The sequence below is a fragment of the Hemibagrus wyckioides genome, linkage group LG29 (genome assembly GCF_019097595.1).
Source record: "Hemibagrus wyckioides isolate EC202008001 linkage group LG29, SWU_Hwy_1.0, whole genome shotgun sequence".
Taxonomy (NCBI): Eukaryota; Metazoa; Chordata; class Actinopteri; order Siluriformes; family Bagridae; genus Hemibagrus; species Hemibagrus wyckioides.
In genome coordinates, this window is record NC_080738.1 from 11060020 (window position 1) to 11072365 (window position 12346).

The following is a 12346-nucleotide window of genomic DNA, read 5'->3' on the forward strand; positions in this document are numbered from 1 at the left end:
CAGCATCAGTGGATGATGGACAGTGTTGTTCAGGCAGTCGCTCCTGTGGTACCTGTTCATATTCGCATGAAGAAAAACAAAAAAAATCTGCTGTATTAACCGTTTCTTAGCTAGTCTCAACTGCAAACCTAAAAAGAAAATCATGTATATTTTGTACAGAGACAAATAAAAAATACCCTACAACTGCTATGCAAAGACGGGTGAAGTGTCTAAATCGTTGCAACGTCTTTGTAGTAAACCGTCTCTGTAGAATTAAACAGATGGATGTTTCTGGTGATATACTGCGTCTACTTTCATAGCAATGTCATAGAAGCTCGCGGAAAGCACCGTGACAAATCAGTGGCTATGAGAACCAGCAGGGGTTTTAAAAATGATGTGCATTTAGACCAGCATCAGCCATTACACTGCTCACAATCAGATTAATACGCCACGACAAATGAATAACAGAAATGTATTCTGGGATATGAGTAATAAAACACAACAAGAGATGGCATAATAATCAACGACAGGGTGGTGTGATGAGGCTCGATGGAAAATATCCTTTTCTTAGAGACTCTCCTGCTACGAAGCACTGACACTGGAGACGCCTAGAAATGGTAGAAATAAACCTTTATTTTATTTTAACAAAACAGTTTATGTAGAAAATGAATCAACATTCTTCGGACCAATCAGAAACAAGACCTCAACAGTGCCATGGTATCGTTTTACTGAAATAAAAGATTAATTCATGACTAATATGAGCTCAGATATGGTACATTTCTACTGATAGTAATTTTGTGTGGAAGTTTCCAGAAGATTAAATGATATACATGAACAGTCATTTTATTTACATTCTCTTATCATTAAATCATTCCCATTTAATATGCTCCAAAAATTTATTGGTACAAGTTACAGATGACAGCAAAATAGTTTGCCGAATGGAATCGCAAACAGTGCTTAAAATTGTGACTGACATGTAGATATATAAATAAATAAGATGTTTTTCTTACAGAGGATTGAATATCCTGAAAGTTGATGACAGAGAAATGGAACATTCATGTCACGTTTAGAAAGGCTAACGCAAAGGGTGCACAAACTTTTGCACTGCATTATAAGAGCTATTAGAGAATCACGTGATCGACATATGGGTGGAACTGGGATCCGGATGAGAAGACGATATTTTCCCTTTTCAGCTGACTTCGATCTGATGTTTAATACCAGACAGCAAGATGCCAATTTACGCCAGAGAAAAACGTTATTTATTATTATGATGTTGATGTTAAAATGCATCCTCTGTGTGTTTGACATGGTCATGGTCATGTCTTTCAATGACTTACATCAGTGCACAGTCCTGACCTGATCTTTAGGCAGAAGGTGAATTACTTGGCCACCCTGCGGAGTTCTGCGAGGACCCAAATGGCGAAAGTAAGCAGTGCTACGGATCCGGATTGATGCGTAGCTGCCAGGGAAGTGGGCACGTACAGGAGCAGAGTGCTGATTCCGAGAGCCACCTAGGAAACAAAACGATGACAGGCAATCAAAAAGCAATTTGACATTTCGACATTCTGTGTTACAAAACAAAGCGGGATTAGCGTTTCGTATGAGGCACGCTCTTTGATCTATTCATTTCCTGTTTCCAACACAAGCATTCTGCTTCATTCTCTTGGCTTGTTAATGTGAAGTCTGCATTTTGTTTTAGAAATGCAACTTGGGCTGATTCCTATACCTGTCATTGATATTTATTGAAAATAAAAAAGCAAGACTAGGTTTCAATTTAGCAATTTACATTTTAAATACATCGGGCAGCTTTCATTTGCCACAGCAGGGAGCGAGAGGAGGAAAAAATTGACTGTGCTGTCTGATTTGAATGGCATTACTCACTCGTTCTCTATCTCTCTCTCTCTCTCTCCCCCTCCCTCCCTCTCTCCCTATATTGCCAAAAGTTTTGGGACATCTTTCCACATCATTGAATTCAGGTGTTGGACTCGGCCCCTTAGTTCCAGTAAAGGGAACTCTTAATGCTTCAGCTTCATACCAAGACATTTTGGACAATTTCATGCTCCCTACTTTGTGGGAACAGTTTGAGGATGACCCCTTCCTGTTCCAACATGACTGCACACCAGTGCACAAAGCAAGGTCCATAAAGACATGGATGAGAGAGTTTGGTGTGGAGTCCTGACCTCAACTCGATAGAACACCTTTGGGATGAATTAAAGCAGAGACTGTGAGCCAGGTCAAAACTGGGATGTCTGCTTTTACATGCACATGAATGTAATATGGAGTTGGCCCACCCTTTGCAGCTTCAACTCTTCTGTGAAGGCTTTCCACAAGTGTGTTTATGGGAATTTTTGACCATTCCTCTAGAAGTGCATTTGTGAGGTCAGGCACTGATGTTAGATGCGAAGGTCAGGTTTGCAGTGTCCGCTCCAATTCATCCCAAAGGTGTCCTATTATTTCCCAATGTCCGTTCAAATAAATAAAAAACATTGAAAAATGATGCAATTTATTTACATTATGTAAGAGCAAAACGAGAAAGAATTCCTAATCGAGAGCTGTTCACAAGAAATTTGTTTTAGTTTTGGTTCTTTGCTTTTTATTTTGTCTGGATCAGGTTGAGGTGGGGTTACGTTGGGTCAAGTGCACACTGACCGAAGACAAAAACAACATGACAGACGTAACAATTTAGTGTTGAAGTGTGTGAGAAGCCTGATGCTTTTTCCAAAAACAGTAGGCTTTTTCTTTCTTAAACGGACACCCCCTGAATTCTGATGAGTATAATAAAAATAGTCATTTAAAATTAAAATTAAAAAAATAATGAACATAATTATGAGAGCTGTCATGGCAGCTGTGAATATTTTGCTACCTTTATTTTTAGCTCTAATGTAATTTTGTGCCTCTTTAATCGAGGGCCTTTAACCTTAGCACCTGAATCTGACAGGTCTTCATCTCTACACTGCCTCATCTGTCTAATCCGTGAGCTACATTATTGCTCATTAGATCTGATTCAATAGGAGCATGAGTGCACTTAAAAAGCTCAGGGTCTGTACTGTGTGGGCAGATCCGCATTCACATTCTCATGCGTCAGTTTCAAAGCTAGAGAAATGTCTAGATTTTATCATGGTCTTAGTTGGATATGCTAAATAATTTGAAAACAATAGTATGTTTACTCAAGTTTGTGCTCATACTAGATCCACGGATAATTTTATACCTGGATAGTGTCTATAAAAGACAGCATCCTGTAGCTGACATATAAAATATATTTGGTTTATTATCTTACTTTTTAAGTGACCAAGTGGTCATTTATACCTTCTCATCTCACCAAAATACAGCAGGAAAAAGAGATTTCACTTACTAAGCCACAAAAAAAGTCTGATGTGCTGTCCAGGATGGTCTGAAGATAATGTGCATTAAATATAGTGTCAGTTGGACATAATTTGTAGAAGTAGCGAAAAAAGTATTCTGCAAGATGGTGGAAAATCTAATTAGGTGGAAATTGATGGCACAGATTGAGATCTTGACCCGTGAAGTTCAGGGATGCCTGGCTTTTATTTTGGACACAGGGTATAAAAGTTATGACTATAATCGGACTTCCAAATATGACAAAATGGTGGCGCTAGAGCGCTTGCAGGTATTTGGCCCAAATTTGGTCAGAATGTTCCTTAAATCCTCTTCAATCAGGGTGGCAAGTTTTACAGTTTATATGAGGTGTCAGACACTCGTGCCGGAAGAAGAAGAAAAGGAAGAATAACAATCGGGCACCCAACAAATCATATTCTCTATCTATACAAATATTTTAAAAATCTAATAAAATGCACTACAGGAAGTAAGTAAATAGAAGTAAATAATAGGCCGAAAATACTTTTTTATGAATCACAAACAATGCAAAAAAAAAAGTGCATTGCTGTCTGGTTATAACTAACTAAAGAAAAAAGAATGTGACAAATAGAGGCTCAGTACTGTAAACAAAATAAACTACAGGCTCACCAATTAAATAAATAAACAGACAAATAAATAAATAAATAAATATGTAAATAAACATTTTTACATTTTTGAAGTCTCTGACCCTGGGGCTCTTTTAAACTCTAATAAAATGATCCCAATTTACTCTTTTGAAAAAAGAAATTACTACTAAGTTGTGCAAAAATAGTGCAATTTACTTGTTTTTTTTTCCCCAAAAAACCTTTTTAATGATGAACCCTATAATTATCCTCTTGTTAATATCAGAGTTTGAAAATGACTCACTGACCTGTGTATATGCCATAGCTGTCAAGCAGCTGATTGCCATCTTTGCCCTCCTGGGCAGCTGCATGCGTCTGGAGAAGATGTAGAGTCCGGTGATGGCTGCTAATGAGCTAATGCCCTACAGGAGGATAAACACTTGTTTACTAAACAGCAGGAAAGCAAGGGTACGGCAACACAATTAGAATGGTTGGGCTTTAGGCCAGCAGGCAGCACCACTGGAGATAACCTTTTAATCTTTGTTTGAACTCGCCTATAGCAAATAGTGTGTGTACTTCTAAGGTCTTAACAATAATCTAACAAATAACAAATCTATAACAATAATAATACTTAATAATAAAAAATAAATACATAAAAAATAAATAATAATAATAATAATAATAATAATATTATAATTTTACATTTTTACATTTCAAAATAATTTTAAATGCACCTCAAATTACAGTGGGTAAAGTAAAAATAGTAAACCATTCATAAAATACAAATACTATGAGTATTGTAACAGCCTTATTATTATTATTATTATTATTATTATTATTATTATTATTATACTAATAACAACAACAACAACAATAATAATAATAATAATAATAATAATAATATAGCCATAAGAAAAGAGCATGATGCAAACATAAAAAATAGAAAAAAATATAACAAATTATAAAAAAGTGTATAAAATGGCTTCCAGGCATCATTTAGAAATATATATAAAACGCAATGTTTTTTTTCGTGAACACATTTCAATATACAAAAAGAAAATTCTGTTAGAGTTTTATATCTGAAAAATTACCTAAAAAAATTGTTATAAGGTTTTGCTTTGGACAAAACAAACATTCTTCTTTACATACCGTTTTCTCTGCTTTGTTTCACTAATCAAGAATTTCCTTTATTCACGTAACCATATTCTGAAGAATAACTCATGCAGTGTTAGCTCATCAAATATGCGCTTCAGTTTTATTTAATTACTATTCAATTTGGAAAGGTCACAGTAACCACTAGCTGATTTCTGAATGAGGAAATTTCCCCTTTAAGTCACCGTGCAGTGCGCTTTAGCTCACCAGTACGCGGTGGTCAAACTGGACAGTGGTGGGGTTCTCAAAAATGTTCTTGAGTGTAGGAGAGAAGGCAAGAAGATCATCTGGGATCCAGTAGTCGCCCATTTTTGGGAAAGAGTTGTACACCAAGCCAGCGTCAAGGCCAGCGACAAAGGCTCCTGAGAAGAAACATCACATTACATGAGGTCACATCACATCATATCCTCATCCTTGACTGTGGACATGTGGAAACACTCATTTCCAAATTAATTGTTAGCAAAAATATATATATATTTATGGATCGTGTCAATGTGCTAAAAGATGTACTATAAAATTGACATTCAAAATCTACAAAATTCTTCAAGGTACTCACCCGAGAGAGCTGTGAGGAAGACCAATGCTCCTGTGCCCTTGGCTAGCCTCCTAAGCTGCACAATACGTCTGGTGTCTGGAAGCTGTGAAGAGTTTTTGCAATTGCACTACTTAGTTCAGGATGACTGGGCTTTATGTAACACTGTGTGTGTGTGTCTACCCTGTTCACAGGAAGCATCAGCGTGAGCCCTGTCCAAAGACTGCCGCAGTACAGAAGAAGAGCGGATCCGAGATGAGACGCTAGTCTGTACTGACTGACACGAGGGACATCGTACGAGTCCGGCTTCTCCTCCAGTCCACTCTTCACCATGTACCAACCCAGAAGACCCTATGAGTAAACACAAAGACCTAATAAACCCTATTAAAGTGATTCTAGGAATCCTAGCTGCAATAGAAATACCCATAGTGTTAGTGTACAGTGCTCCAACACACCCTGCTCATTTACAGGTCAGAAATCCGAATCCAATACATTATAACACTACATGACATAACCCTAATACATACAATAATCTGGGCGTATTTTACAATAATTTACATAAAACAATGATTGCAAACTGTGAAAATATCATCAGGTAGTACTATAGCTTACTTCTATAACGTCAGTATAATAAATATTATAAAAATAATAATAAAATAAACATAAAAGTAAGTAATGATATGGCATTTAAACAGTATATTTAAATAAAAGCAGAAACTATCACAGGTAAGACTTGGCACTTCAGTTCTCTATGCACTGAGAAATCAATCTGTCTGTCTATCTGTCTGACCATTGATCCATCCATCCATCCACTTACCTACCCACACAACCATCCATCCATCCACCCACTTAACCACCCACATATTTATCCATCTAACCATCCATCCATCCATCTGATCTCATGATTGTTTCATTAACAAATTACACAGAGCAGAATGTGTGCAGTTCAAATGAATGCACTGAATGAAGCTGATTAAATCGTCTACACATCATTTATTCTGAGCCACCGTAGTGCAGGCAAGGGAACATCTGAACAAGTGTCACTTAATCGTTTTTAATTGCAGCAATCTCAAATAAAAAGATCCCTACAAAGGTGCCAAGGCACAAATTCCCACAAGTAAAAGCCTAATGCATGCCCCGTGTAATGCTAGATTTATTGATTAAACTGAGACTTGAACTGCAATTTGGAAATACTGCTTCAGTACAAGTATTAGATGCAAATTAATTATAACCATGTTAGCTAAGGGTGCTAGCAACAAACTAAAATTGCATTGTATCTCCTGTGTATCCAATCTGGTAACTGGGTTTTGTGTTTGATTAAGCTAGTCTTATATTTTATACTGGTTGTGTCTCTTATATATAGTCTTGGTTTTAGAATATGACATTTTGTTACTGTACCTGGAAGAACACAAAGCCGCACAGCCCCAGGACACGAGCCTTCATGGACCGGTTGAAGTAACCTTTCTTCCAGAAATACATGGTGGGCAGGATGTAGGCTAAACCCACGAGCCTTCCCCACATACGGTGTCCCCACTCCATGTAGAAGATGAACTTAAACTCAGTAAGGGTCATGTCACGGTTCATTCTGTTGGAAATGAAGGTTGGTGTATGAGATAAAAGTGGACGGATATATTAGGAACAACCGATAGGAACCAATTACGTTCTTTCATTATTACTGTGTAACTAGATGAAGTTTTCATAGTAAAAAATGTTTTGCTTTTTCATTTCTGAATGTAATTAATATTCTCTGGAAAGGATTGGTAAAAAAAAAAAAAACTCCTATAGGTGTGTGGCATTGTTCAAAAGTGCATAGAGGATCAAGTTGGGTTGGTCAGGAGTGTACGCTGGAGTGTGAGGGATTGGTCAAGAGCAAAACAGGAAACGGTGAAGAGGAACTGGTCAAGAGGACCAGGCAAAATTGTGTCTGTGAGAGCGAGAGGATTTGGTTAAGAGTGTCTCAAGTAGTGGAGGATATTGAGTGAGAATGTCTGCAGAAGCAGGAGGGGTTCATCAGGAGTGTATGCCGGAATGAAATGGACTGAGCAAAGGGTCTGTGAGCTTGGGAAGGATTGGTCAAGAAACCCTGTGGAATTGAGGGGGACTGCTCAAGAGATTGATCTGCAAACCACTTTCTCCAACCCAACACTTCAAATTAGATAAAAGAAAGAATTTTAGTCATATACAATTTGTATAAAATGAAGTTAAGCATTAAATTGGGAATTCACAGGAGACTCACATTTTAAACTCGGGAAATTGCTGGTATTTGGAGAACTCGGCCTCCCACTCAGCCTGAGTCCGAGGCGGCTTCATCTCCTTCACCAAGTGCCAGTCCACCATGGAGAGGCCTGACTCTGTCAGTCTGGAAAAACGAAACAGCTTCACATGAATTCAAATTCCACACACACACACACACACACACACAGCTGAAGGTGTAAAACCTTGTTGAACGGCAAAGGTGGTTGCCCAAGATGGTTGCCATAGCAACATATAAAACATCCGAACCTGCCATTTAATTTGTATTATTAATTCTTTTTTTTTACTGTGAATTAATATGTTGCCAAGGCAACCACTTTGAGCATCAAAAACACATTTCTATCTGTGTTTCTAGGTCAAGGCTTTTCATAAGCTGAACATTAGCAAAGTCCATTGTGTCCATTCATTATGGTCCTGTGGATACATTTACAAGTTCTATAAAGGCTAATCTAGATTTTTCAGAGCAACAGGGGTGAACATTTATGCACTTCCAAGTTTTATATTCCAACTTTTTTTTATCTTAAGTTGATAAACTTTTTGTGCTGTCAGTTTGAGACACTAAAAAGCCAAATAAATAAAATAAAATAAAATAAAATTAAATTAAAACTAACAACAAAAAATTAAATTACTATAAATCCATGGTTTTTTTTTTTTTAGCAACACCCACTTAGATGCAAACTAATAAATTTTTTGGCTAATCCTAACACAGCATGAAATAACACAAGAATCTGACTAGCAATCACTATGTTGAAACTGTAATCAATGGGACCATGATCTGCCAATCAGACCCTCCTGGGTGGAGCTGTGTTGAATTAAAACAAATCAAATTTGTCTGATCAAGAACACACTTAGATATAACACTCACATGAGTAGGTAACTATAAGGATTGCAGTTTGGGGTTTAATATTCTGAGTACATAGGTGTTTAGTATATAATATTTAACAGTATGTACCCAGTTATTATTTTTCCTGTTTGCTTTCTACTAAAATCAGTCTGAAGTGGTGAAAGACCAATACTCACCGTCAACATTCCACTAATCAAAATAATCCAAACTAAAATATTTATCCAAATGCCTAGATCTTTAAAAATGCTTGATTCAATGCCAGCATGTCAACAGTTAAACCTGTGCAATACTAAAAGGCTTTACAGGCTGGTCTGTACCATTTGCACCAGAAAGGCTCTTTAGAGGCTAGTGATGATTACACATGCCATTACAGGCAGAACATTTCCCTGCATTCAGAACATTTTCTATTTATGATGATGAAACCATCTCAGCACACACTAAAAGGCTTACAGAAAGTTGGTCACAGATCCGAGTAGAAATCTGACAAGTCTGTCAAGCCATTGAAGCGTGTAGTTCGGAGCTGTGAACTTTAAATCTGTTCATCTTTCCCCAAATCAAAGTACTACCTGTCAGTTTTGTGCATATATAATTGTGTGCATGCATGTTTACAGTGGAACCTGGGCATTATGAATTTAATTCGTTCTGAAGGCGAGTTCCCTAAGGGAGAATTTGTATTACGAAACGAATTTTCTTATAAGGAAATCTCTCCAGAAAAATGGGCTTTTTTTCTGTCCAAAGCAGAACCAATCCCGACTGAGACGCATTTCTGTGCAACACAAACTCCACTTTGTTGTGAACTCTCACATAAATTACTAACAACACTGAAGTCTACACCGATCAGGCATAACATTATGAGCACTGACAGGTGAACAGAGTAACATTGATGATCTCCTCATCATGGCTCCTGTTAGTGGGTGGGATATATTAAGCAGCAAGTGAACATTTTGTCCTCAAAGTTGATGTGTTAGAAGCAGGAAAAATGGACAAGCGTAAGTATCTGAACGAGTTTGATGAAGGGCCAAATTGTGATGGATAGACGACTGGATCAGAGAATCTCCAAAACTGCAGCTCTTGTGGAGAGTTCCTGGACTGCAGTGGTCAGTGTCTATCAAAAGTATACTTTATGTCCTGTAAGTTCCCTTTAAGTCCTGTAAAATGTGAGGTAAGGCCCATGGTGGTGGGGACTTAAAGGATCTGCTGCTAACATCTTGGTGCCAGATACCAAGTGACCTAGAGGAGTCCATGCCATGACGTGTCAAGGGGGACTGACACAATATTAGGCAGGTGGTCATAATGTTATGCCTGATCAGTGTATATCTAGGTCTGAAATTTGGTATTAAACCCACACAGTGTGTGTAACTTAACTAAATATAATCCAGAATTTCATTAAGGTACCTGTACTGGGTATCTGCTTTGGCTTTACATGTCTAGTTACTGCCTTTAAAGTCTCTGATATGTTTTTGCACTTCAATCATGCTTGAGATTCTTAAAGGATTTACATCTGTAAATGTTTTTGGAGAAACAGTTATGAGTGATGAGTTATGGATGTGAGAACTTCTTGATGTTTACTAATGTAATGGAGACAGTCATGTTGTTCACTTACTACATTATAAACACCATTTTAACAGAGTTTAATATTAGTAATATGGATAGTATGCCATGTTAAATAGCTGTGCATGTGTACAGTAGGAAAAGCACCAGGATCAGGGTGCGGAACCATGTTGGGATGGTCTCTAGAAATTCTGACCTGGTTACTCCTCCCAGGACAACAGCACCCAGAACGAGGCCACTGCATCCCACCAGCCAGCGGCCCACAATCCGATCTGATGCTGCATTGGGGAGTGTGTTGGAGGAAGTCTGTGCAGCTACAGTCTGGCCCACAGTTGTGTTCTGTCCTCTGTGCTGCAGCCATTGTCTTAGAGGTGTGGGCTGAAATAAAACACATACACAAGGTGAGTAAACAACAGTAACGTAAAGACGAATGGACAAGAAGTCAGAATCAGAAAAACAAATAGTTAATCAATGCAAATTTCTGTGATATTAAATTTTCCATCTTGTAGTTCCTGAGCTTAAGCTCCTGAGCTTAAGCTAATGTCTGTATTAAGTTTCTCTTGGCATGTTCTCTCAGTGTTTGGGTGGGTTTCCATGTGGGTTAGTTATGCTTAATTTCCCCTCAGTGCGAGTGTGTATATAAGGTGTCCTGTGATGGTCTGATGTCCGATCCAGTATGTATTCCTCACACCTCACGCTCAGTTGTCCGGGGATTGGGTAAGGATTGACTGTGGTTACTTAAAATGGACAGATGGACATCCTATTTTTTCTGGATGGAGTTCACACATAAAATGTAAAGGCAGCATACGAATAGCTTCTGTGCTTGCTTATATACACTGAATATACACTATATTGCCTAAAAGTTTTGGGACACCCCTCCAAATCATTGAATTCAGGGGTTGGGCTCGGCCCCTTAGTTCCAGTGAAAGGAACTCTTAAAGCTTCAGCTTCATACCAAGACATTTTGGACAATTTCATGCTCCCAACTTTGTGGGAACAGTTTGGGGATGATCCCTTCCTGTTTCAACATGAATGTACACCAGTGCACAAAGCAAGGTCCATAAAGACATGGATGAGTGAGTTTGGTGTGGAGGAACTGCACAGAGTCCTGACCTCAACCCGATAGAACACCTTTGGGATGAATTAGAGTGGAGACTGCGAGCCAGACCTTCTCATCCAACATCAGAGCCTGACCTCACAAATGCACTTCTAGAGGAATGGTCAAAAATTCCCATAAATTCACTTGTGGAAAGCCTTCCCAGGAGAGTTGAAGCTGTTATAGCTGCAAATGGTGGGCCAACTCCGTATTACATTCATGTGCATGTAAAGGCAGATGTCTCAGTTTTGACCTGGCTCACAGTCTCCGCGTTAATCCATCCCAAAGATGTTCTATCAGATTGAGGTCAGGACTCAGAACAGGAGGTCAGAACATTTGGCAATATAGTGTATTATAAGCCAGGATTGTATTTCCTATCTCAGTAAGGATAAAGTGTACAGTTAGAGAATATAGCTAATCTTTTTCCATGTGTTAATCGTCCTGGTCTGCTGAGATCATGTGGTGGTCACAATGATGAACGAGGTCAAGGCTGATAGATGGACTACAGTCAGTAATATGCACCTGTATCACATGTGCATCTAATAAAAGGGCAAACGAGTGTCTATTTGGCCAGTTTTTTTTGCAAAATCTCAGCTTTTTTTCCAGACGGCATTCTATAAAACAGTGCACTTAAAATAATGAATAAGTTTATGTAATTGACAGATGACGTCAGTCGCAGAGAAATGAAAGATGGCACGTGATGCATTGCTTTCACATTTTATAGACACGATATTAAGAATATAGGTCATAAACTCTTACGTGGCTCTGTTGAAATCCTTTCCCTGCGTTTCTGTAGCCGCACCGGACTACATATCTTAGCGTGGGAAGCAGCATAACCACGTTTGTCTTCTTTTACAACTACAACCAACTGCAGATGTGTTTCTCATTGACGACTTCTTCAGTGAAGCGCCATGTTGCTTCACACATCCGGGTTCCACTTTGACCTCCCAACGTCATAGCAGAGAGGAAACAAATAACGTTTATTCGATCACGAGCGGGTC

The 12346-nt window shown here is 38.3% G+C and overlaps 1 protein-coding gene across 1 annotated transcript; it reads right to left on the reverse strand.

The window, feature by feature from the left end:
- Window positions 1–592: 592 nt before the first annotated feature.
- LOC131349039 (cytochrome c oxidase assembly protein COX15 homolog) lies at window positions 593–12297 on the reverse strand. Its single transcript, XM_058384350.1, has 9 exons — window positions 12105–12297; window positions 10446–10627; window positions 7838–7960; window positions 7000–7186; window positions 5785–5952; window positions 5626–5707; window positions 5277–5431; window positions 4226–4339; window positions 593–1490 (listed from the first exon to the last, which is right to left on the reverse strand). The coding sequence occupies exons 1-9, from the start codon at window positions 12177–12179 to the stop codon at window positions 1359–1361; spliced, it is 1218 nt and encodes a 405-aa protein (XP_058240333.1). The 5' UTR covers window positions 12180–12297; the 3' UTR covers window positions 593–1358.
- Between the last annotated feature and the right edge of the window lie 49 nt (window positions 12298–12346).